The 26,677-nt window shown below is 43.5% G+C and overlaps 1 protein-coding gene across 1 annotated transcript in view; it reads left to right on the top strand.

Annotated features, from left to right (window-relative positions):
• Window positions 1–2,388: 2,388 nt before the first annotated feature.
• ATP10A (ATPase phospholipid transporting 10A (putative)) overlaps window positions 2,389–26,677 on the top strand; it is a 112,669-nt gene continuing 88,380 nt past the window's right edge. Inside the window, exon 1 of the mRNA XM_075134938.1 lies at window positions 2,389–2,992. Coding sequence (XP_074991039.1) covers window positions 2,550–2,992 — 443 coding nt within the window. The 5' untranslated portion in view covers window positions 2,389–2,549. The remainder of the gene's footprint in view (window positions 2,993–26,677) is intronic.

The following is a 26,677-nucleotide window of genomic DNA, read 5'->3' on the forward strand; positions in this document are numbered from 1 at the left end:
CTAGTGTCGAGGATTCAGCCGATATCACTAAGTCTAAGCACAATTCATCACAGGTTAGGTTCTCCAAACTTGCCAATACACAGATGTTTTCCCTAAATGAGTAGCTTAATGGATATGTCAGCATTTGTCTTTTCTTACCTTGACTGGAGCACTGTGATTGAAAGTTTAATGTTACTACATATCTAAGCTAGAGGGGTATCCAGAGAAAAGATGAAGCCTGAATGGTGCTTGAGCTCCCAGGGGCCGGGGTGAGCCAGAGCCCCACAGAACCGTGTGTCACAGAGGCCGGCAGGCAAGCGGCCAAAAGGTCCAGCTTTTTCGAGAATCCGCAGCTAGCAGCAAGGAGCCCTCGGGTGGGTGAAGCTTGGTTTCTGGGAACATCGCAGAGTGATGCTGTGAACTCCTTATCCCATTTCAGCATTTCTGAAGAACAGGAAAAGGATTTTTGTTCATTCCAGCTTACCTGTGAAGTTAACCCCACATGTAAGCAAGTTACGCTGATTCACCAAGGCAAAAAAGGCACACAAAAAATTAAAATTGGGAGGTTTTTTATTTTGTCTCCTTTTTCTGTATGGGATAAGTACTTTTTCTCTTATCGACAACGGAACAGGCTTAGGGAAGAAACCGAGACCAATTCTCCTTTTTCCCTTGCACAAAATAAAACCTTGTTGTTTCCATATTCCAAGAGCTGGGAAATCCAGGATATCCCTGCTAGGTTTGCAGTATCATCGGAATAGTTGACAGGAGGATTGGTAAAGGGTTTGTGGCTTCACATAGTACCACTATCAGGCCATGTGCTGAATTAGCACTCACCTTGTGCCTCAGGGCCTGAAAGGGGTTCAAAATTATCTACACACATTTAAAAGCAACTACAAACACATTGCAAATGGGGGAAGGGAGGATGAAGGTATAGCAGCGTGTTATAACTACAGGCTGTGAGATTCATAAGTAATGGCTTTCACTTCTTGGTTTTCAGGGATTTTGTCAGGGCAGCATCTGAACTGTGGGACCCAGGTACCCACCCCAGAAGATGCCCCAGTTCTGTCCTGACTTCATATCAAGACTAGTCGTGTATACTTCAGGCCTATTTTCCATGATAACAACAAACCCGCTGACAAGTATTAGGGGCTTGCTATTGTACTTGATATCAACCCACCTTGGGATATCACAGGATCAGGACCAAGGGTCATCCCACAAAATGCATCTGCCCTACAGTTTAGACGCAGCCTGGAGTGACCTGTGGCAGCCTTTTACACTGCCTGAGGAATCCCATATTCAAAGGATGTGCCGTTAAATCCCAATCTAAAGTGATGCTGCAAAGTCTCATGTCACGTCCAGTAGCAATAATCTTAATTATTCTCATATTATTTGTTCTTTAAACACCTGCATACATTTATTTGCTTGTGAACTTAGACTATGTCTTTCGATCTGGATTATTCTCTCTTTCGCATTTTAAGTCCATCTGTCATGCCCTCCATCTTTGCCCACAACAACATCTTTCTCCAGAAAAGTGTGGAGCGCAAACCTCAGCACAAGAGGTAGCAATTTCTTTCCCTCACTGGAAAGACCTACCAGGGAATAGAAAAATCCCCATAAAACCCAACACACGTTACAGCACACCGCCGCCTGGACGTGCGGGGCTGGCGGTGCCTAACGCTTTCCATCAGAAACCTTATTTTTGGTTGCCACCTTTGGGGTCGTCGCAAGTGCCGCGTCTGCCACCGACTGAACTGGCGGCCCAGACAGAAGCGGGGAGTCAGGAGACGTCGTGCTGCATCGCCCCTGCTAAGTGCAGAGACGGGAATAATCGTGGCACACGGTTTCAGTCAGAAAGTGGAGTATTTTGAAATGAGTCAGCTGATAAGAACTCCCGCCGGCCGCTGCTCAGGGACCTTGGATACAGGCCGGTGCAGGGCTGCGAACGCTTCAGCGGAAATTTTTTCTTTCTACACGCAAACCTCCTCCTCCTCCCCCACCACGTAACGGAAAGTCAAAAACAGCCCTTAAAATGTCACCCGCAGGTCTGTGACCTGGGGCGGGGGGCCGGTGCCCGGGGGTGCCGGCTGCCCTGCGGGGGAAGCGGGGCGGCGGCGCGGCCGTTGGGGCAGGCTGCGCGCGGAAGCGCCGCTCTCCGTCTCCCGCCCGCGGCCCCCGCCGCCCCCCCACCCCCCGCCCCGCCGGCCCTGCCCGCGGACCCGCGCCCCGCCAGCGGCCGCGCCATGGCGTACTGGACGGCGGCCGCCGCATCCCCCGCGCCCTGGGCCGTCCCGGGGCCCGGCCCGCCAAGCGGGACGGGGCGAGGCCCGCGGGAGGAGGGCTCGGCTCGTCGCCTGCCCACGTCCCCTCCCCGGTCGAGGAGGAGGAGGAGAAAGCGAGCGAGGTCCCGGCAGAGCGGTTAGGAGGGGGTTTGAGAGAGCCCTCCTCCCCCCCCGGAGGGGAAGAGGAAAGGAGAGCCGTGGCGGGCGGCGGAGGATGATAACTTAGGGCCGTGCCTGGCGGTGGGAGCTGCCCGCGCTGCCCGGGCAAGGGCGGCTGGGAGGGCGGCAGCGATGTCCCAGGGCACGGCAGGAGGAGAGGGAGCGCCCCAGGTGCTGCCGGAGGGGAAGGAGAGGCAGAGGAAGAGGAGGCGGAGGAAGAAGAAGGAGAGCAAGACGCGGCTGGTGCGCTCCAACTTGCTGTTACCTGAGGCCGAGGCGGACAAGTCCAAGAGGACAGTCCTGGCCAGCAACCGCCTCAAGACCACCAAGTACACGGCGCTCTCCTTCCTGCCCAAGAACCTCTTCGAGCAGTTCCACCGCCTGGCCAACGTCTACTTTGTGTTCATCGCACTCCTCAACTTCGTGCCGGCCGTCAACGCCTTCCAGCCGGAGCTGGCCCTGGCCCCCGTCCTCTTCATCTTGGCGGTCACTGCCATCAAGGACCTGTGGGAGGATTACAGCCGCTACCGCTCCGACAAGGAGATCAACCACATGGAGTGCCTGGTGTACAGCAGGTGAGGCGGGGTGGGCGCTGGGGACCGGGAGCGCCGTGGTGGCAACCGGCGGTGGAGCCCTGCCGGGCACGGGGGCTTGGGCGAGCGGCGGTGTGGGAGCAGGGCAGCGAGCAGGTCTGTTGCGGAGAGCTTTCGTTTCCACTCCAAGCGCGAAGAAACTCCCAGTTGCCCCTGGAGCTGGTGTCTCCCATCTCTTTACTCAGAACTGTGGGAGTTCCTTCAAGTGAAAGCAAATCCGCTCTGATCGGTGGGGTCCTGCAGTAAATCACTGATTTATGAGTAAGCAACATTTTTTATAGGTCTGCACATATGCTCTGGGCATGTTAGCATTTTATGCTTTAAAGGAGGGACGGTGCACGGCAAAGTGAATGTAAGCGTCGCAAGCGGTGTTTGATTTGCAAGCCTTTATGCGAACACTTCCCAGTGTGAGCGGTCAGTTACACCAGTGTATAGTTTCAGGCATTAATTTGGTTTTAGCAGTATGAGACCTCACTCGACTAATCTGCTATTAAATCTTCACTGAGCGAAGGAAGGATGGAGGCCTGAGGCTTCTGCATTTGAGTTAGGTCTGTGAGGTTTCATGACATGCGAATTAGCGAGCCTGAGCTATGTTTGCCTTTCTAAAGAATGAGGCAGTCTTTCCATTGAACATTTACTTTTAAGCAAATGCTTTTTATTTATTGTCTCAAGTGTCATCATTCCCTGTGACTTCACTATTTCCCAAAGCTCATGGATGGAGCGTTAGGTCATTTATCTCCTTCAGATTTTTTTTTTTTTAAAAATGATCTGGGCTATACATTTAGACCACAGCCTTGGTATCCGTAAATCAAACTGAAATGACTTTTGCAGCAACATTTATGTGCTCAGAATCCAGCTTTACAGAATTTTTGTTTTGCTCTTCTGTCAGTGCCAGATAATCTCATAGCTAAGGCTAAGGTTTTCTGGGGACTGAGAGAAGAACATATTTTCCAAGAGAGCAGGTTTTAGTTCTCTTTCCGATGCTTCTAAGTCTAACAGAAACGAAACACGTGCCAAGAAGCTTACGCTCTGATTCCACAGGCTGTCTGGGAGGGGTCCTCTGGGCTGACGTAAGCACCGAGGCAGAGAGCAACTCTCCTATTGCAAGAAAGGCATGTGGAAAAAAAAAAACGCTAAAAAGAACTCAGAATAGGCTGCATTTTCAACATGAGCAGACTCAGCTTGTTATTTCACAAACTCATATCGCACAAGAAATCTCACCCTGGGATATTCCCCCACCAGTAGATATGCATGTATGGGAACACAAGTAAAATGGCCTTATTTCTGTAAACTAAACAGAAAATAACCTAGACAAATCACACATGTAGGCATTGCTAACCTAAGGCTGTGCCTAGTGCCTTGCTTGCCTGTAGTTGTCCTTAACTCTAAACACTTCTGATGTTGAGGGAGATGGGTGGCAGGAGGGCTAGTAAGGGACTATTCTTGCAGTTAAATAAAATAGTGCTAATAAGGATGGTTAATCTAGCCTTCACCAAATAAAATTAGTTTAGAAATAAGCTCTCATGTCTCTTACGTTGAAAAGAAAGAAGTACCTGTTGCAGAAGCTGTTCAAAATATTAACGAATACTGGTACTGGAATAGTAATTCTGGAATATTTCTCCCCCCTGCAATTTTCCATATCCCTCTCTGCTACTGAAAAAGTAGACATGACTATGAGAAAAGGTGTACCTTTGGTGTTAATATCGCTCGTGCTCTTTTGGGAGTCCCAGCAAAGTGCACTGCCCTTTGTACTGCTTATGCTGTGCCAGAGTAAAAGTCAGAATTGTTCCTTTTACTGCAGAGTTTGGATTACTGTTGAGTGACACTTACACAGATTAATTTGGGAGTAGTTTGCCTTTGGATTTGAATCAAAGGCGCATGTCGACCTAATCCCTCTGGGGCAGCGAACATGGAAGTTTAGGAACTCCATCACCTATTCAGGCACAGCTTTCTGGCTGGGAGCAGAGCTGAACGATGCATCCTTACAGCTCTCTGCAGAAGCCTGGTCCTTGGTAGCAGCTCACCTATTTCCACCTTCCAGCAGTCCCTAGGAAAAGCTCCCCTCCCCCAGTTAAAAAAGAAAAACAAAACAGGAGGTTAAAATAATTTGCTTATATGTTTTTAATCTGCCCAATTTTCTTCCTTTTTAGCCTTTTTTAAACTTTACCAAGTCACCTTTTTGAACATCCCCCAGCCCCATTGAGGCAGATAGGACTACAAACTTACTATTTTTGGAGATTAAAAACTAAGATTCTCACTAACTCTAGTGACAGGGAACCAAGACTGAGATTTGTATCAAGGTCATGAAAGTTGCTGGGCGTGAGTTCAGAAAAGCTGTTTTCTCAGAAAGGTGTCATGCTAGGAGGAACACAAGCGATTGGACATGAATTTTATTTAGTTTCCTGAGACTCTTTGTTTCTGGAAAAATGTTGAAGTATAAATGTCACATAAGGAAGTAATAAATGACAGCTTTTCTCCCCACATCTGTTTTATGCTTATCACTTTATCAGTTTTACCACCTTTTGACCAAACCAGACTCTCTCTCTCTCTCCCCCCCCCCCCCGGCTCTGCCACTTCCTTGTGGTGTCGTGGAGGCAGACTTTGATGCAAATGCTGTCCTCGATAGAGACGCTTCTGTACATAGCGCAGGTTAATGAACATAGCTGCAGTCATGTGCTCCCCTAGGGTTGCCAGAGGGCAGCAACTCTTCTCTTGCTGGTCACTACTTCGTAGCTCTGGAAGAGGCCTTCTGCGAGACAGGATGTATCCGAGTACCAGGGCGGTCCTCTGCACCGTGATGGGCTCCCTTTCCTGCCAGCCTCCCACACAGCTGCAAGAGAGCGACCTCAAACATGGACTACAACGTTCAAACACAGACTACAGCAAATGACAGCGAATTACAACAATCAGCAACTTGAGACAGGGACTTTTGCTTCACAGTAGCAGAGGAAAGCCCTTTATCTCATGTTATATGTTTAGTGACCAAGTAAAGATTCAAGTCGGATCTTGTGTGTCCTGTCATATATCCTCCATGTGCTGCTTTCCTGGCTGCTGACGTACCCATCCCCTGTTCGATACGAGCAGCAATGATGCAACATCTACAGGACAGAGAGAAAGCAGGGCTAGGCAGAGCCTACTGCTACTCAGGCCAACTCCTCAGGAGGAGGTTCAACAGCATGCGGTGTCTACTGCGAGGTCCTCTGGAACAGCCTACATAGGCAGATCATGTCAGTAATCTGATGTGGGGGAAAATACTGTTCTCCTGCTATGCAGGTTGCTTGACAACTGGTGCGCAGACTAGGCCTTTTTCCTCCTGCCTGCCCAGTGGTGTGGACTCAGATGACCCATTCTCATACAGCCACTGCTGAATCAATGACTCAGTGGCTCATAGTTGGCAACACTTACCAGACGATAGAACAGCAAAGGATGATGCAACTTAAAGTAAAAAGCTGAAGGGAGGTGCAGCTTGTTTTTGCAGAAAGAAGACAGCTTTCGTTTAGAAATTCTGGATGTTTTGGAGAGTCCCTCAAAAGATACTGCTTTCTAGAGTCAGATGGTGGAAAGGGAAAAGACCTGATTCTTTGAATAAATTGAAAGAAGCTGTTGAGTTTGAATTGGCAGCATATGTCGAGGAATGAAACACGCTGGAGAATTGCAGACTTGTGTTGCTCTGTAATGGAGTTTGCAGGTCCGCCTGTAAGAGCAGTCCCTGTAAGAGGGAAGGTTTCTTAGCAAAGAGAAGTTGATAGGGCCTCTCTCTGGCGGCCTTTAAGGGTACCTTTCCTGTTTGGCAATACAGAGTAACTTAGGCACTTACTGTAGGAAGACAGTTTCACAAGTCACCTGGAATTTAGATTCGGTGAAGGTGCTTAAGTTAGGAATGTTGGATCATAGCCAAAACTCTTTCTTAGTCGGTTTAAATGGAGGAAAGTTACAAAGGCATTAGAGCCCAGCCTGCAGAAAATTGTTTGTGTGTATAACCTTTGCAAACCTGTGATCATCTTAGTCTCCTCTCTTTGTCCCTCTTCCTCATTTCTATTACCCAGAGATGGAGGCTGAAGACTGGAGATTACAAATTCGCAATCTTAACAGTGAAATCTTGTTTTGCTAGTTACTTTTCTGCATTATTATCTTGGACTTGGAGGATGGAAGGGTGATTTTTTCCTTGCAGTTACTGTCCTCCAGCTCTGGCTGGAGTTGTGGATCACACATGTAAATGCTTCCTCCAAATAATTCCAGGATGCACACATTGCTGCTGCTGTTAAATATTTGATAGAACTAAATTTGTCACTGGAGCAGAAGTGTTAAAACTCTTCTAAGCAGGGGCTTTGTTTTCGGTGTGCCGTTACAAAGTATGGTATACATTTACATGCTATGTAAATAGAAGATGAATAGTGATAACTACAATCACAACAAATAATGGCACTCGTCCAGCAGGGAATTACATTTTGTTACTGACTCAGTGCTGTGTTGGTGAAATAATCTCTGCTAACAATTTTTCTAGGAGCCTTATGTTCAAAACCAAAGGGCTTTGCTTTTTAAATCTACTCTCTAACTCTTGCTGTGTCCATTGAAGAATATTGCTAAAGAGTATAATGGTCTCTGCATACTGATCAGAGAGTGATAACTGCTTCTTCTGTCAACCTGTGACTTAGAAAATCCATGACAAATTGGAATTTACGACCGGAATTTGTCTCCCCTGAGGTGTGGAAAATGTTTAATGGGGCACTCGGGCAGCTATCAAAGCAGGCTGTTTTACATTAAATGTTAATTTCTTTCTGCAAAACTCGAGAGGAGGAGAGAAGAGAGTTTGATGTGGGCAATGTGTTCCATACGATTTCCAAAATATGCTCCTTTCTTCCTCCCCTCTGTCAACCCGCTCATGAAAGCAATTCCAGTCCTGGAGAAAAAAGATACAACAGTTACCAAATCCTCACAAGGGCACAGCAGATCCCACTCATGGCCTCTAAAATAGCCACATGATGACTTGCCCCGCAACCACTTCACTTCTTAGGTGCCTTATTTTGCTGGCAACACCACTCTCTGGGGAGTTGGGTTGTGATTATCTCCCACTACTACCCGAATAGACCAGAGTAGCTCCTTGTCCCAAAACATGCTGGCAGGGTAAGACATTTCTCACCAGAAGGAATAAGCTTGTCTTATCCCTTCCAGAACACAAATGTCACTAGATGTGATTCAAAAGGAAACTACCTGGGATTACTCAGTTTCCTTTGGTGCACAGAAAGCTGAAAGCAGACAGTAGCAGTCTGAATCTGTTAGCGAGGTCAGTTTTCCTTCCTTGAGTTTCAGAGAGGTGCGGCTCTGTTCATGTTACTGTGTCTTTGTCCTTCACTTCAGTTTGGGCCAGGCTGACAGTGAGTAAACTCACTGGGAGATGTAGTAGAAGCTCTTCTGTTGGACTGATAGGGAGCAATTTCATTCAGTAATAGAGTTTATCCTAGTAGCAAGGGATGTCTGTGCTAATCTTCTGAGACGTAGCCAGCTGCAATGCACAGGAGAACCCATCTGTCTGTCCAAATATATGTATGCAGTTTATTTGCTATTCAGTGTAGGGCAAATTTTCTAAGGGCCTGAGCTTCACTACTGGAAAAGAAAAATGCTTGCCTCTTATTACTAAGCTCTTTCATTTGTATAGGATGTCATGAGAGCAGTTGTAGGCTGTTTCACATGCCTCTGGCTTACTGCCAAAGACGATACCGTTAATCTCCACTGAAAGACCCAGTGACGTCCCCAAATTAATTTTTGCAGATACATGCTGCGCTCTGAAGAGACACTAGCTTATGCTAAGCAGACCACAGCCCAGAAGTATAGGTGGCCACCTTGTGCGCAGATCTACTTGCTCTCATGTGTCGGTATTATCTTGAGACCATGATTATTGCTTGAGGTGGCCAAAAGATGAATAACAGATCTACTTGATTCTGTCAAACTACATTTCCAAAGAAACTATACAAAAGGAAAGAATAGTATGTATTGTTCAGCTCTTCCTGATACTGTGATTCCAGATTCCGCCTTCCTCATGTCATCTAGTCAGCAGAATTGAAAACCAGAATTGAAAACCCTGACAACCATGCTATAGATCAATGTTTTATGGAACTGCTCATTAGCTAGCATGGCATAACTTAGCCAGGGCATTCCTCCTGCTAGCAGACCAGTCCTCCAGAAGTACTTACTAAAGTAGTGCTCTCAAGTTCTGCCTGGGAGGCCTTAATTTTATTATGGGAGTGTTGGAGGACTTCAGGGAATGAAGAAGACTTAAACGGCTTCTTGTGGTTTTCTCTCCTTCTTCTGAATAATGTTGGCTGGTAAGGAAGATGAAAATAGAGAAAGAAGGAGGGTCCCTGCCACTGGGCAGGACTTACTCAGATGCCTCATACAGGCTTGCGCAACCCTTAGAGGGGCTGCCTACCTTGACGCAGCAGCAGGAGAAGTCCGAGTGCCAAATCTCCCCTTGCCAGGTAATCCAGCATGCTGCTCATTTGCAGGGTAGTTGCTCTGCCCAAGAGCAGTCTAAGAAGTGCCTCTCCTCTCCCCCTGCAACATTAGGCCTTTTGGGTATGTAACAGTAAGGGCAATGCAGCTGGCAAGCCAAATGCATGGCTTCAGGGCTATGCCCAATTTGCAGGATTTATGCTGCAGGCTTGGTTTTAGCAACCACATATACCGAGAGCAATTAAGTTCATGAAAAGCAGAACAATTTGTTTCACTTCACATAGTTGGGGAGGCGAACCAGTTTCCATGGCTTACCTTCAGCCTCAGTGTTTTCACTTGGTAGTTGGCACTAACGCAACTATGTTAGTGGCCAGTCATGTTTGTACCCGGAAGAGATCCACCGCAGAAACACGATCCGAACCCTGCTGCTACCCTGCAGCAATACACTCTGCTTGACCTTGTCTCACCAGGATGTGGAAGCAAGACAGTGGGAGTCTCCGTGCACTGGGCCAGGGAGAGTGCATTTCAGTGAATGGCATAATCATAAAGTGAGGAGCTGACTCGATGCTAAAAGCCAGGACACTGAACTCTTACTGATAACTTTGCGTAGGTATGGGCAGTAGCTTCCTCTGATGTATGTCAAGCACATGCAAAATGCAGCCACAACGCAAATGCTGTGGAAGGCGCTAGCTTATAGCTTTTCCTAGATAGGTGCTTGTGGTGGTGTGGAGGGGAGAGGAGGTGGAAAGGGCATGACAGTGACATCCTATCCGAGGAGCTTGAGCGGCCCTAGTATTGAGCTCAACTGAGGAAATGTACATACACCGATATATCTTCGATTCTGAAAGATTTGATAAAGCAAGCCTCAGATTTAGTTTGAGGAAGATGACCTGCATGTTTCTGAATGAGTTGGTTTAATCTTTGCTGCGTGTCCAGGAAGAGGGAATGTGAGGGCTTCAAACTAAGAGCTTACAGTGCCTGCAAGATGTGAGCTGAGAGGAACAACTGTCTCTCTTCTACTATTTCTAGGATATAGCTACACAGCCTGTCCATAGAAAGCTGCTAGCCACCCAGCTAATAGGGTGTTCTGTCCTGTGGACTGCTGAGGATATCTAACCCTTATGAGCTGGCAACCAACCACCTAGTTCTTTGTTCCAACAGGAGCGATGTTTTATTCTGTTTTGAGGCTGTTGCAGGTGAAGATCTCTGCCATGGTCAGCCTACATCCTTAAGGCCATGTTGGTCAAAGGACAGTCTTGAACTGTCAAGGCACGTGTTTCCAGGGGCAAGGCATGCATTTTAGGGGTCAGAAACATCTGCCATCTCCTCTGCTATTTTATTACAATTTTACTGTTGTCTGATCACAATTTCTCTAGAGTGACAAATAGGCCAGTCTCTCCAGTGCAGCGGCCAAAATTTGCATCATGCCCAGTCATTTCATAAACCCAGACTCTGCTGGAGATTTGTTATAATAGGCATGGAGGTCACTTGTTTTGTTTTTATGTTCTGGTTGCCTGGAAATACTGACCTACTTCAAGGAAGAGTTTAAATGTTTGACTGACAACTGCACTCCAGTTCTTACATATCTGTGCTGCTATTATATTAACACTGAGGGTGTGAACACTATTGCAGAATATTTGGTATTTCTGTAGTTTCAATGGAGGTTTTAGTTTTGACCTTTTGAAGAGAAAGTCCATTATGAAGTGACAGCTTCGTAACCATAGCTCTTTTATCTTTGTATGTTATCTTTGCTTGCTAGGCTTTTTCTAGGTTGCACAGCCATATACCTATATGCTTGCCCCTTGTCTGCTTACCTTCCTGCCTTCCAATAACAACTTGAATATGCCTATGGCTATGTTTTGGCTATGTTAGCTGATTTTTTTTGTTCACTAGCAAGTTGTTGGGCAAGCTGTTGTGAAATCTCCCAAAATACTGAGGTCGACACACGAAGTGAGCATGTTCAGGATCTCTTAAAATTCAGACATGGAGTAAGATGCCTCAGAAGAGATGCCAGTGGACAAACTTTAGCAGGCAGATTCAGCAGCCACACCCTTAAAGATGCAAGAAGTTCATTAAGTGCATTAGAAAGATGTAATCTATTTTGGGCAAAAGTAGATTATAAGAAATCAAATCTAATCCACTGAAGTCTGATCTTGCAGTTGTAGCGCATTGCTTTTGTGTGAGCCCACACTTACATTTGGGGGTTCAGATGCGTTCTATATTTTCTTTTTCTCCCTTTTTAGAATTCCGATGTTCTCATTGTCAGCTTCCCCTTGCTATACTTCCCTCTGCCGTACACCTGCAAAGCTGTGAAGCAAAAGCTTGATCTTTTACAGTTTACCAGAATAAAGACATATATTGTTTTTATCTGCACACTTGAAAGCATTTTGATCTTCCTTCCTTCACTATCATATGTTCATATTTTATCAGAGATGCTTGGATAGCGGTGCTTGTCTCCTGATAGACAGGCTGATTTGCATCTTAACTCTTCTGCATATGCCATTAGTTGTCTTTTCTATAAACAGTAGTGAGCTACTGATTGTAGCTGGCTGGCAGGAAACCCTCTCAAGTGCTAATTAGGTTCTCTCTGACCTGACAAGGGTATTTCCTGAAGGAGTTTGTCAAGTTCTTTCTGGGAGATGAGGTGAGATTTATTTCATGTTGCTTTTAGCTAAGAAGTATGTGTCCAGTCTGACCAAGTCATCTACACTTGTGCAACAATCAGTGGAGAGCATTGAACAGTTCGGGGGGGAGGGGGAAATCCTTGCAGTTTATTTGAGACATTTACCTTAGGTTAGTTTGAATCAGGAGATCCTTACCTCTCTCCAGTGATGGTACAGGTGAAGCTGAACGAGACGACTTGCTTATACAGCTAAGTTCAGGTAAGATGAATCCTGTTAGTAAACTCAGAGTGGATAGATTTTAATTCCTGTTAATGCTCTGTACAATTTTTGGACTGTAGAAGAGTAGCCTGTCCTGCTCAATATATTTAATGATTTATTTAAGAACTATGCTTTGAGAATCACAGGTGCAAGTATGTTCACCTGTCAGGTGAAAGGGACAACCCAGTAACCACTGTTTCATCTCCTGCCACATTCTGCCTTCAGCATTAATCATTAACATATTGTTCATACTTGTGAAATATATTTATATCATTTATCTCAGTGCTGAGAAACAATGTAAGAGATGATTTGTTATCAATAAATAATTTTCCTCTTTGAATAACTGATTACATTTGCATTTCTGTGGAGTTTTTCTGGCTGCCCACATGATGTGAGGAATCTTGGTATTTGGGGATGTTATTTGCTCTTTAACCTCAGATGCAGCTTTTGAGGAGGAGTGTTGAAACATACAGTAGGAGGTTCCTAATTCTGCTTTCTTCTGTTTGACTGGATGTACCTAAATATTAGGTCAACTAAAACCACTTTGCAAGCTGTGTCTCTTAAAATGCAGAGGGCAGTTGTGTGCTTGACATAATCACAAGAGTGAAAGTGGGGCTTCACTGTCAGGTGTCTCACAAATATCACATACGGCTATTGGGCTTATGTTTTATGTACAGTGGGATCAAATGTTAAAACCTGCAAGGGATATTGCTAGGTGATCAGGGATTGAATCAGAGGGATCAATGGTGAAATTATTCTGCTAGTTTTGAGTATCACTGATTTACCCTTGGTTGCCAATTTCTATGCTGGAATTTTAGTGCCTGTCCGATGGGAGCATAGGCACATGCAGACATACCACGTAGCCATCTAGAGGTGCAGCACCATAAGATGTTATGCCACTGTTTGCTATCTTGAAAGTCCTAGGTTCTGTTCATCTGATTGCAGCATTTGACACTCTGCTCTTCCCGATTGTTCAGGCTTAAATGTACTGTCTCCTATCGGGTTTTTCTTCCATGTCTCTCATTTATTTTCAGTGCAGTTCCCTGTGTCTGTCTGCTTTTTGTGACGGGATCATGGTTGTGTGTGGGAGCTCCTGTTTCTGTCAAATCCTGTGGGAGCTTTCCAAAATGCAAGTTCAACAGAAAAGCTGTACCACAGCTGAGCCAACTATCAGTCTGCTGGTGCTGATGTTTAATCTACCGCACCCATTTTCCAGGAGTCCAATTCAAAGTCCGTAACAGCCCTTGTCATGGACTGAACAGTCCATGATATACCCTCAATTTGAGGAGTACCACAGTGGACTCTATTTTTTAAGTCCTACCATGTTATATAAATAAACTTGACTTATTAGCAGTGAAATAGCTTTTCTTCCTGGAGTGGGACATCTGCCAGCTCATGCCAGAAAAATGTGTGTAAGACCTGTAAGATCCATCAGCATAGGATCCCCAGCCTGACAGCGTGTCACTATACGTAGACCTAACAAAGCTAGCACTGAAGTGTAGTCTAGGATGAAAAGTCAGCAACCAGTGGATTTTGTGTATTTGCCAAGTGTTTGGTTGTTGTGTTTTTTATTTTGGTTTTTTTGTTTGTTTGTTTTTTCTTTGAGTTAATAAGCCAGGTAGAAATTATCATTTATTACCCCAGTTTCAAAACTGGTAAAGAATCATTACCAATCTCACTAAAGATAAAACTCATGAGAAAACTTAAGTCCAAAACATTTATTCCTTTTTCAGACGGAAGTACTGAAGAAGAATATAGCATGATAAAGACAGAAATAGTGTCTTTTAAGCACATACAGTGTCTTTACCTTTTAAAGCCTTTGTTCAGCATTTTAGTGTAAGATTTCTCTAAAATTCCCCATGGTTATTCTAAATTCAATCCTCCTTGGAATGCAGGGAGCAGAAGAGAAGGAGGAGAGTTCCTGAGTTTATTTTCAATGGCATGTGGTTTGGCTTGGAGGATTTTTATATTGCTAATTTGGTCCTTGCATATTAATTCATGTTCTTCCTCTTGTGCTCCTAAATTGGAAACTTTCCATTTTACATCTGGCAATGTTGTCCTCAGTTGTTTAACCTTTATGCTTTATCACTAGAAATAGCTGTTTTGTGCAGTGAATCCAGCCTCTTAGTCATAATAACATTCCCTTCAGCTGTCCTATCTGGCAAGTTCTAGAAAGGTTTTGGGGTTTGTTTTTTTGTTTTGTTTTTTAACCACGATCCACATTTACAGAAAGCATGCCTGAGTTGGTGGTGCTGCACCCTACCAAAAAGTTTTAAGTGAGAAAAATACGATACGTGTTCTTTACTTTTACCACTGGAAGAAAGTTTAGAAACACAACCACATCTACAGAAGTGGTTAAGACCAATGGTGCATTGCCCCAGCTAGTGGAGCAGTATTCAAACTACATGCAGGCCCAATTGCTGATCATTTGGGAGCAGAGTTCTTACTTTTCCAGTTACTGAATATACATCCAGATGTCCCAACACTTCTGTGGGATGTCTCCTCATCCATGTCTAACTCTTTTCTGACCTGCTTTTGTAGCTCATTAGTTCCGGTTACATTCCACAGCGGTTCGTTCCACAGAGGTCATACACAATTGGAAAATACTGTCTGCAAAGGAAGGGTCCCCAGTCAGTGTTCCCAGTAACTTTTATTACTGTGCTACACACCTGTACATATTTAGTGGGAGCGCTAAGGTGGTACGCAGTACACAGTGGGAAACTTTAGAAAGCTTAGTCTATTCATCTTTTTGCCCAAGTATAACTCAAATAAGAAGCAAAGCCCAGAAAAAGAGATTTTTTTTTTTAAGTGTGACTTCCTACGCAGTTGGTTACATGAATGCCAGTCCTTAAAACTCTCAGCTCTAAAAAGTCTGTTTATACGGCACACATTCAGCATGCAGCAGGGCTGTCCCAACTGGTATATCGAAACATCTTCAGAGCACCATGCAGAGGTGCTTGCTGCTCTGGAAGCAATATGGACCATTACTGCTGTGCTGTCTCTTAGCAGGGCTTGTCGGCTCAAACACGGCCAAATTCACATGGCTAACAGTTTTCTGTTTGTGGATGGGGCACAGCTGGTGGGAGGTTGGGACACTGCACCCTGCTCTAATTTATTGTTCCTAGACTCAAATAAGCCAGTAAGGATGTTCAGTAAATGCAGATACACTTAATTTTGGGGGGTTATTTCAGTTTAACTGTGACCATTACTGGCAGTTAATGCAGCGGTGTTCCCTGAGCAATTTTGGATAAGGAAGTAAATTGTAAAAAATAGAACCCTGTCAAAACACCTTTGTTTTTTTAAAAGATATGTATATAATAGGTGTGATTTACCACATCAGCACAGATCAAATTACCAGAAGACTCATGATTCAGTGTTGAAAAGCAAATTAAACAAGCTGGATTTAGTCTTAAGATATTCAAGTGAAGCAGATGTAAACAAGTGCTACTGCAAGTTGTTATCCTTCTACCGTATTTCTGCCATCTGAAGCCATTTTACTGAGAACTTAAATGAAGCGAAAAAGCTGCTTTTTGATTCTTAGGAGGGGAGCACAACATTCTTAGGAGTTTTCCAAAGCTTCAAAAAAATAACCTATCAGTCCCACAGCAGCGTAGGCGGTTCGTGTTCCAGAGTAATGTTTACCCTGCTTGAAGTCAGCAGAACTCTCTTTGTGGCATGAGTTTTCCCCAGGCTTTCTAAAGTAAGACCCTTTTTGCAAATCAGACCTCCTGTTGGTCAATCTGACGCCCTCTTTATGATGTACGGGATCACCTCCCATGGCAAACTTCACTGGCTTTCATACTTGATGTCTGTCTGCATCTGTCCCTGTCGTACGGGCAGCCCCTGGTGATTTGTGTAAGGAACTCAAAGGCACATTTAGGCCATCCAGCAAGGAGGTCTGTGTGGGCACTGCGGCAGGCTGGTGTGTCGATTCGGGCAGAGCCCAACGCAGCATTATTCAGATTAGTGTCTCCACGCTCCTCGGCAAGGCTTGTTAGCTAGTCTGCGTGAGGCACATAATGCTTCGTTATAGTCGTACTGCTTTGAGAGGAAAGCTGCCTGTACAGCAGTTGGTTCAAATGTCTCCAACTTGAGTTTCAAGATTATTTTGCACCTCAGAGGACTCTCTGAGCCTGGTTTACATACACGTTCTAATCAAGAAGAAATATTGAGGTTAAAATGTTAACAGCTGTAGATCACACCATCAAATGTTCAGTCCTTGGACTGGGCAAGTATTAAAAAGGTGATTGGGAGCTTAATAAGTCTTAAAACGTATATGAGTGGAGCCATAGCTGTTTCTCTGTAAGGAAGCGGAGGGCATTTTGCAAACATCAGTCGGTTTGCTTTACAACAGCAAGGGTGTACAAGGAGAAAATGGCCAGAGTGACAGTTTTGCTGTCTTGTCAAGAGAAGGTGTGACTTCACACTTAGCAAGTTAGCATTTTGTATGCTGGGACAGCTGTCTGTTTTGCATAGCTGTGCTGTACATCAAGAAGCCTCTGAATAATAGGCAGTGAACAGCCACCGAATGGGTAGCCGTTACAAAAGCAGAGGTAGGTCTTTTTCCGCAGGCCTCCAGAGAATCCAGCAACTGATGGCCAAAATAACCATAGTGTTTGCATGGTACTGAAAGCAGGCAATGCACAATAGCCACGAACGTGGAAATCCACTCTTTTCACCATGACCTGGGATTATGCTTTGGCCAGCTCAAACTTTTGGTCCTGATTTTATGTTTCCAGGGGAGGTGTTTTACTTCTGAAGTTGTGCGTTGAACTCTCCTGGCACAGAGAGGGCTGACGGTTGACAAAGAGATCAGGCTGCAAGGGTGGTACAGGTGGTTCTTAATTCAGCCTGCTAGGGGAGGGAAGAACAGAGACAGACTTCATAGGTCAGTAGCACTGGCTCTGTCTCCTGTTTCAAGTTATTAAAATAACACTTCAGTGGTTTTTTAAAAGGCGTTTTCCTAAATGCTCTCTAATGCCCATAATAATTTGAGATGCTGGGAAGTAAATATTTTTCTTCTACCAGTGTGTTTTGTTTTTTTTTCCCACTTGGCAAGCACTGGTATTTGGGGGTTTTGTGTTTTGTTTTGGTTATTCTTCTATAATATTTAGGATGAAGTAGAATTTAGCCTTGCTACCAACACCTTGCAGATATACACACAAAATACTTGAACTTGCCAAAACAAGTTATTTTTTGCATCAGCATTCTTGAGTTTATTTTCTGCTTGCGTGTTTTCAGAAAAAGAGTGCTTCTTACCAGCTGCTGTGGACAAAATATTGTGTCTGCAAGATCAACGAACTGATGGCTTTTTAGTTAGCAGTGTAGAGGTCAGCTATGGGAGAGACAATTGGAGAAAAATAGGCAAAATTTGATTATCAGAAGGCCGCTTAAGATGAGACCAATGTTAAGATAAATTTAAAAATAGGGCAAAAGGCGAATGTGGTTCTGACCTCTAATGCCAGAAAAATGAACTGTGAGTGCTTATAACTGGGCCTTGAAATGAGCTCTGGGAGGAGACTGGGGCTCTGTGATAGTTTTGATTTACATCCAGTCCTTGATTTCTTTTTTTGATGGACAGTTTTCTATATCATGACAGACTAATTTTGCTTCACAAGCACATGAACTCTCCCTCCAGCAAGATGGGAACACCACCTGTAAGAGAAAATCAGCAGCCCCAAGGCAAGCTATATCCTCCCCAAGTCAGGGCTTTAAGGACGTGGGTGAATGAAGATGTGCTTACCCTATCCTGCCTGTTCATCCAGAGCGCTGTTAAATACCCCATCTATGCTAGAGTTGTGTTCCCTCCTCCCCCCTTTTTTCTTTTTTTCTTTGGTCTAGTGTCTTGTTGAAATGCTGAAAGGCCTTCAAGCATTTTGGGAAAGCCGACGGCGTTGAATCTTAAACACACTTATGGAGAGTCAGCAGATCCCCACTGGGGTCTTCAGTGGGGTTTTGAGCAAGTTACATAACCCTTTCTGTGCGTCAAAGTCACAGTCCACAAAATGGGAACAGCATGATTTATCTCACAGGGTTCTTGAGGTTTGAACTGGGACTTTTAAAAGAGATCTTTGTTGTGATTTGCTTCCCTTTAAAAGTGAATGGGAGTTCAATGTCTCGATTTTCTCATTTCAGGGATTTTCAAAGCAGCTATCTTATGTGGAAAAGCTTGATTTTTTATTTTTTTCCTTGGATTTTTGGGTTATTAGTGACCTGATTTCAAAATCTCTTTAAATGGAGCAACAAGTAAGTTATGGAAAAACTACAGTCCCAGTCATAAAGAAGTCTCTATCTACCATCCGTAAGGACCTGATTAGTCCCCACACTAGTGTGGTAAATGGATTATAATTACTCTACTTCTCCCACAATTCTCAGAGAAACTCTGAAATAAAGATTTTAAAGGGGCATTGTCAAGCACCCCAGAAAAAAGGTGGGCATTTAGTTAAGACAAAGCAAAATGTCTGGAGGTGCCATGTGCGGAAATAACCACTTTCAGAAATGCCTCTTTACTGAAAAAATGTTACTGCACAATAACAGTTGCCAGCTGGTAGTGGTGGAAGAATTTAGAAGGAAAGGAACAAAGCAGAATAAAAATGTATGTACAATAACAAATTATGGGCAGAAAGACAGAATATTCCAAGTTCTCTATCCTGTTCCTTAGCTACAAATAATCCTGTGAAATATGTGTTCCAAAGGTCAAATAAAAAAAAAGACTTAAAAGCAAAAAAGGGTAATACTGAAACTGTCTCTAGAGGTTTATTCTGAAAATATTTCAGAAGGTGAGAAACTTTTCTCGTTCAACAGTCTCGAGACTGTAGGTAATGAGGAGTTCTGAAAACACCTAGACATTAGGATCACTTATGTCATCAGACTAAAACGGGGGTGTGTGTTTTTGGAAAACTTGTTTGGAGGAAGTGCTGATAAGCGAGGGAAACATTAAGCCCAATTCTGTGTTCACTGACCTTCCCTAGGACTGGACTATACAATGGTTTTAAACTCAGAGATTTAGATTGCACATTAAGAAGCAGTTTTTTTGTGATGAGGGTGGTGAGACACTGGAACAAGTTGCCCAGAGAAGTTGTGGATGCCCCATCATTGGAAGTGTTCAAGGTCAGGTTGGACGGGGCTTTGAGCAACCTGATCTAGTGAAAAATGTCCCTGCCCATGGCAGGGGGATTAGACTAGGTGATCTTTAAAGAACCCTTCTAGCCTAAACCATTCGGTGATTCTATGCAGCAGAATAAAGGACTTCCACATGAATACTTGATCAGAGGGAAAGCTGGGATTCCCAGAAAGGGTGAGAGTAAGGCATTAATACCCTCTGTATCCACCAGCCAAGCTTTTCAGTAGCATTGACATCTCTACAGAATGGTATCCTCCACAAAAATGGGGAAATGTCTGAAAATGTCACATACTTCTAAGAGTCTGCCCATTGCCCATGCTGTTTTCTGTACCTCTATAATATTTAGGCCATTTTGAGCAATACAAATGATCTGCTTTATGTAGAAGGGAGAGAGAGATTGCTAAACAGCTGATAGAGATGTATTGTTTTGTGAAGAAATACAGAAATGGAAAATTTACATACAGCGTGATTTTCTCTAGATTCCTTTGGTCGTAGTGGCACATCTTTTTGCCTCTTTCCAAGCCTTCAGTTTTCTCCTGTTTTGTTCTTCACGTGGTGGGGCGGGGGGCGGGGCGGAGGGGGAAGGAGGGCAAGTTTATAGATAAGATGGGAAAAGAAGGAGCAGTTTTATGTTTCAGAACAGAATATGCATGTTATTCACTGACCCAGAAAAATGAGCCACATGTACAATATTTAAACTTCAAAAATGAAGGACATCTTTCCTAACAGGCCTGTAGAAGAGCTTTGGACTATAGCAATTCACGCATAGGAGTGAATGCTGGGACTCAGCAGTGTTGGAGTCTGTTCCCTTCCCCAGCTCTGACAGTCTGCCTGTGTACTCTTGGACATTTTCTCCTGAAATGCACCCAGCAGTAGTTTTCCACCTGCATCTACAAATCCCAGGAGATGCGGGAGGCATTACGCGTAGGTTCTGTGGAAGGTAAAAACAAGCTTATTGTCAGTAGGCTTAAAATGCTGGATTTGTACTTCACTAGAAAAATGCTTGCATGTAAAAAATAAGGCAAACCTCAAAAACTTCTGCTGTCACTTATGCAAAGTAAAATGGTAAATTTTCTGATGTCTAGTGTTTGGCACTGAAGCCTGCTTCAAACTGCAAAGACTATGAGACAGTCTGCTTATTTGAACCTATCCAGTTCAGCTATTTTGATCCATCCCAGCTGAGTTGTTGCCCCAGCACCTTTTTGCGCAATTTTGGGACATTACAAATATAACAAGTGAACAAAATCTAATTTAGTGCACTCTTCTAAAAAAAAAAAAGTACTCAATCATTCTGTTATCACACTTACTGCTGTCACCAGTGATTGTTTATTTCCAGACCGTGCGATGATGAACAAAAGAGGTTTTTGATGTTTCTTCAGGGTGAGAAGCTGTAAGTTTATTTTATAAATGCAACCTGAGCAGACTTGTAGGAAGGGCTGAAGTGCATGTTTTCTTTAAGGAGGGCTCTCAAATAGAGAGATCCTTACTCAACAGGTAAGGATGATAAGTAAAGCCTCTTTCCTCCAAAGAGTACTTAATTGCTTTCTCTTGGGGGAAAAAAAAAGACACCAAACAAACAAACAGAAAATGGAAGCGTTCCAACTATCTGTAAAAGTTTTGTTTTCACACTGTATTTCAATCTCATTACAGCTTTTGAGGAGTAACAGTGATAGGCAGCCATTCCTCAGATGGGAAGTGATTACGGTGTGAACTGCTGTAGAAAAGCTGTATTTCCAGTAATAACACGGCAGGTGTTTTGAAACAAAGCTGCTCTAACCTTTCCGATTGTAGAGGCATCCCAGTAATTCTAAGAATCACAATCTACAAATGCCTAATTTCACTATTGCATTCCTAATTAAGAGGGAAAAAAAGGTGTGAGGAAACTGTATTTTGAAAGACATTCTTCTACAAATTAGCAGTATCCTATTTCTGATCTATCACTAGAAATAAGGTCATTCACATGTAGTTTAGGACCTCCATGCCTGGGCATGGTGTTGCTAGCGTTGATGGGCACTCCAGGTACAAAAACTTACGCTTTCATCAAAGCCAAAAAAAATTTAAAGGCATTGCACCGTGGAAAATAGATTACAGTTAGTGATACCAAGATAATTGTCTGATAATTATGTGGTTTTCATGGCACCGGACGCAACTTCTTTAAAAGATTTCTCCATCAAGTTGCTGTTCGATGCACAAAATCTTAAAGATTTCATCTGAATGCAAACCCACCACATCCCTTTTGAAATCGGCCTGATGCTACAATGAAAAATTCGCACATCATTTTCCATCTGAACTTTGTTTAGACTTAGTTCTTAGCCAGTGAATCTTGTTCTTTCCTTGCCTGATCACCTCTCTCAGAAAGCCTTGCCCCAAGTAGCTGTTACCAAATTTTCATCAGGTCACTTCTCATCGTTCTCTTTCTTAATTAATTAAATTGACCCATGATATAGAAACCCAGTATTATCCGTGTCATTCACGGTATACCGCAAGCTCAAGATTAGGTTAGATTTTCCTCCTACATAGTTGTACATTGTCTATACAGTTTACCAAGCCAATTTCTTCATTTAAATGTTAATTCATTCTTGACAACTCAGAAGAATCTAGGGTCTTCTACATGGACTAAATAGCAGAAGTCCCATTATTTCTAATGGATGCAAAATTAGTTTCCTCTTTTTGCATGGTAAAAATGTAAGAATCAGAAGTAACATGGACAGTTAGAGTAAATAAAATTAATCTATTTGGCTTATTTTCAGACCATAGATTATGTGTTGCTTTATTACTTTAGCACAGTACTGTGTTTTTCACTACTCGCTAAGGACTATATTTTGCCTTTAGTTTTCATGCAAAACAGCTCTTAATATAGTGGGAAATTTGCAGTGTTAAACATTGTGCAAGGTATTCTGAGCACAGTGAAGAATCAAAACCCATTCCCACCCATTCTAGCATAGGAGCGTAGGGGTTAATTCAGAGCCTTTTGCTTGTTAGAAATCTGAACGCACCAGAGACCTGTTCCAAAGCACACAGAAATCACTGCAAAAAACCTCAGTGACTTCAATGAGTTTGGGATAAAGCACTGGGACTTTCCTGAAAGGAAAAAAAATGGCAAATATTTCTAATTGTAAGTAATTTTAAAGCAGACTGCTTTGTTCTCCAAAATCACTTTTAGGGAGCTGCTAGAGACCAAAAACATGTATAATTTGATTAGTTTGATGTCTAGGATATTTTTTTTTCCTGCTTACTCTTTTTAGCTGATGGAAAAAAAAAAGGTATTTTCTTACAAGCTTACCCCAGATTGATCACAGATAAATTAAAGAGCTTTGATGTGGCCAGCAAAGCATACTTACTGATCTAATAACAAATACAAGTGTTCTTGGAAAAAAACTCTCGGGCGTATACTGAAATTTCGTGTTTGTTTTTCTCCCCTTTTTTGAATAATAAAAAAAAGAAACCCTTTTTTTTTTTTTAGGAACGTTTCCTCAAGCTGATTGTTCTGCTTCAGCTAAGCACACACTCTGTGGCAGAAAGGATAAACAAGTACAGCTTTGTACTTGGTCCAGCACAAGAGACCCTACATTCAAAACTCTCATCGTAAAAACTGCTGAGAACTTAACCTGAGTTACATTGCTGTTGCTTGGCTTTTGTTACGTGTGAGACTTACTGATACCAGGCCTATTTGCTCTTACAGTTGCCAACATTAGAGATCAGAAAATTCTCGTTTGCCTAAAATTCAAGGGTAAAAGATCAAATTTCCATTCCTCTGGTTGTTGTTAGCCTTTCTACTTTGGAGAGGGAGGCTGTGAATTACAGCAATGCCTGATGATAAGCTCCTATGTGCTCTTTTAGCTGACCGTATGTTGTGCGTTTTCAAATATCGCTGGTGCTCAGCATTTTGAAAATAAGGACACTTGCTGAGGCACTGGAAAGACATAGGTGTCAATGCCTTACTGAGCTGAGCGGGGACAGAAAGTTGCCTGCCAGTAGAAGCACAGGGCTGCATAGGGTTCGCTATAATGTCAGGGTCTTCATTTTCAGAAACTATGTTACTGCATGGCTGAGGTGGAACTGGCTCATGATGCCCCTGTCCCTGCTACCTGGCGAATAGCCTCCTTCGTGAGTGCATCACACTCTGCCTTAAAGTGCCTGCGCTGCTTGTCCACACTACTGCTATGAGTCACATTCTTTCCAGCCTTAGTTTTTCATGGACAGTTTTATACCTAGTTGGTCTTGTCCAAGGATTTCCCTCGTGGTTAAATAGCCATTCTGCTCCTCTCATGTTTGCTCTCATGGAAGCAATCAAGCCACTCTCCGGGCTTTGTTTTGTACGCTGAGAAAACCAAGCAGAGGTAAGTGACAAGGAATTTTTCTTCGATTTACCTTTAGATCATTTTAAAAGCTCAAAATGAAATCAAAAGCTTTTTGGTGGACACAGTATGATCTTTTTTTCCCACAATTTGATCACTGAAAACCTTGAAACTGTTCTTCATTCTGGATGAAACACTTCTAAATTTTAAAATCATTAGGGAACAACAGTTTGAAACAAAAATTGGTTTACACCAGAAAAACATCAAACTTCTGAAAATGGCAATCTGTCTGCCATCAAGCATCTTTAAGGTTCACCATTTGCTGTGGAATAGCCCTCTCTTTAATTTTTCCTCCTAAGTTAATCCCTGTTGCCCTTCTCTAATAGTTTGACACCTGTTCTCTGGGCTCTGTCCTGAGCCCAGGTGACAATGCTATATACAGCAGGGCCTTGTGACCTGGAAATAATGCTTTTCTCCCTGTCTTTGACACACCAGCCTTTTGGAGCCCTGGGCTTTGGAAGGATAAGGCCTCTCTAATATTCAGTTTCTAATAAATCTTCAGTTGTTTTTGAAAATGCAAACTCCTGCCTTCCAGTGGTTAAGTTCCATTTGGAGATTCTTGTTTTTAGTTTGTTCCAGTGGTTATTTTTGTTGGGGAAATAACTTACCTTAAAATGTGTGCTGTGCCTAGCTGCTGAGTTAACAGAGGCTGGTTCTATTGAAAACTAGAGGCCCAAGGGGTTTTTTTGTTCTTTTGGTGTTTCTTTTTTTTAATCCCCTGAAGCTATCTAGTAGATTTATGTCATGGCTGACTCCAGAACTCCTAATGAAAACCAGAACAGAACAAAGTTGTTGGGAGACACATAAACCTAATATTAGTTTGGAAGGAGTAAATATTTATCCAGGGAGAAGGAGATGACTTATTTAAAGACTGACCTAATTTAATATTTAGGAAAACCACCTTTCGGTATCCACCCTGCAGCCAAGAATTGTCCTTCTTTTTCCTAGGGAATATTATAGTTTAAGAAGTGAACCACACAACCCAGAATATACTGGCAGGGGCAGTCTCCCAGAATGGAACTACTCATTAAACTCATTTATCCTCCTTACAGACCATTCTGAAGGTATTGCAGTGCATTAGGGACAAAGCTGGATCGCTGAAAGGTCATGGCTCTAAGAGACAGTAGCTGTAGTGGGAGGCACTCCAGTGAGGTTTGGGTCTGTACTAGCAGTTTCACAGGACGCTCGTCCATGACAGACATCTTCACTCAGCAGTTCTGTTTAATACCTCATTTTTAAGCTACATGCCAAGTAACCCCCCCAGAAAAATAAGTCTTGGAGAGTGTGAAGGGGTCAGGGAAGTTGTTTTTGTTTTCCTCATTTCATACTCAATTAAGGTAAAATACTGGATGAGGCAGGGGATCAGCAACATGGTAGAGTTTCTTATTTGAGGTTGATTGATTTTTAAAATTTTTTTTTAATCTTGTGCAGACTAGTAACAGTAAGGAACATTTCGTATTTGCTGATAGTGATAGAAGTGTCAGATAGTTTGTGGTCCTAGCTTAGTGGGCAGCGGACAGGCCACCGCAATTATTGGCAACTGTGATGCTTTCTCAGCTGAGAGGGCTTGAACAGGCTTGGAGAAAGAACAGCTTTTCTCCAGCAGAAACATCCTCTCCGACATAGAGCAGGGAACAGCAGTGTGGTTACACATCGTGTTCTAGTTGCAGCTGAGTCGTGCAGATGTGGTTACCCCCAGGACCCTCTTCCACCCTCTCAGTGGCTCAGCTTAACTGCTTTTAAGGTCACTTCCTAGCTCAGTTCAGTCAAAATGATCCAGATGAGCTCCAGCACTTCTAATAGTGGGATTCTTTTTTTTTTTTTTAAACTGACCTGACTTAGGAAGCAGCCACACTAGCAGTTGTGCCAGCAATTGGAGTGATCAGTCACCTCGTACAGGAAGGCAGTGGTGAGCAGTCTGCAGTGAGCTGCAGAGGGTAACCATTCAACTTGGCCCAGCAGTACTCAGAACAGGTGAAGCCATTGCAGTATCTTCCTAGAGCAGCACAGGGAAAACATGAAATACCACTGCCTCTGCTGTGCTAGTGCTCGGGATGAGCCATGGGGCTACCCAGCCTTTCCTCAAGTGTGAATAAAATACAAGTTTCTATCAACGTGTGGATGTTGTGCTGCTTGGGCACAACAGTAGTCCTGGTCTAATAGACCAGGACTAATAGTGTGTTTGCTGCCCACCATGTAAAACACCTGATGGACTTTCATTTTTTTCCTCTGTCTGTGCCCCTTTATACCACCCTAAATATGCTTTCCCTCTTTTACGTAACAGCTCTCAGTATTTGTAAGGTTATCACATCTCTGCAGATGATTTGAATGCACTGTACAGCATACTTAGTTATTTTTTTATTTCCTCATAAAGACCTTTCCATGTTTGTGTTCTCTGAACTCTACCCAGATTCTCATCCCTTTCATTCCACTGTCGAGGTCCCTGGCAATATTTCAAATTGCAGGGCGGTAAGAGGAGTAGAAATCCCTGCTAGATGATGGGATCATCTCTGTGTTTAGCTACAAATTGTGCTGACCTTGAACTGTTGTGTTTCAAGATAGCATTGCCATCCACACCCTCATCTAGCGTGACCGGGACTCATGTGCTTCAGTGTGTTCTCACGTCCTAATCTCTGTGTCATCTAGACCTGTGACTTGACCAGAGGATATCACAGCCCTCTTCCACCCATGCTCTACAAACCCATGCTTATGTGTTTTATTTAGTAGCTCACTTCATTTCTTCTTCATACACGTAATTTCCAGAGGGTGTCCAGGAGAGGAGTTCCTCAGTGCTGCTTACAGTGATAAGAAGTCTTATACTTAACCTGAGTATTTTGCATCTTTCCACAAGCAC

The sequence above is a fragment of the Calonectris borealis genome, chromosome 1, assembly GCF_964195595.1.
Source record: "Calonectris borealis chromosome 1, bCalBor7.hap1.2, whole genome shotgun sequence".
NCBI classification, from domain to species: Eukaryota; Metazoa; Chordata; class Aves; order Procellariiformes; family Procellariidae; genus Calonectris; species Calonectris borealis.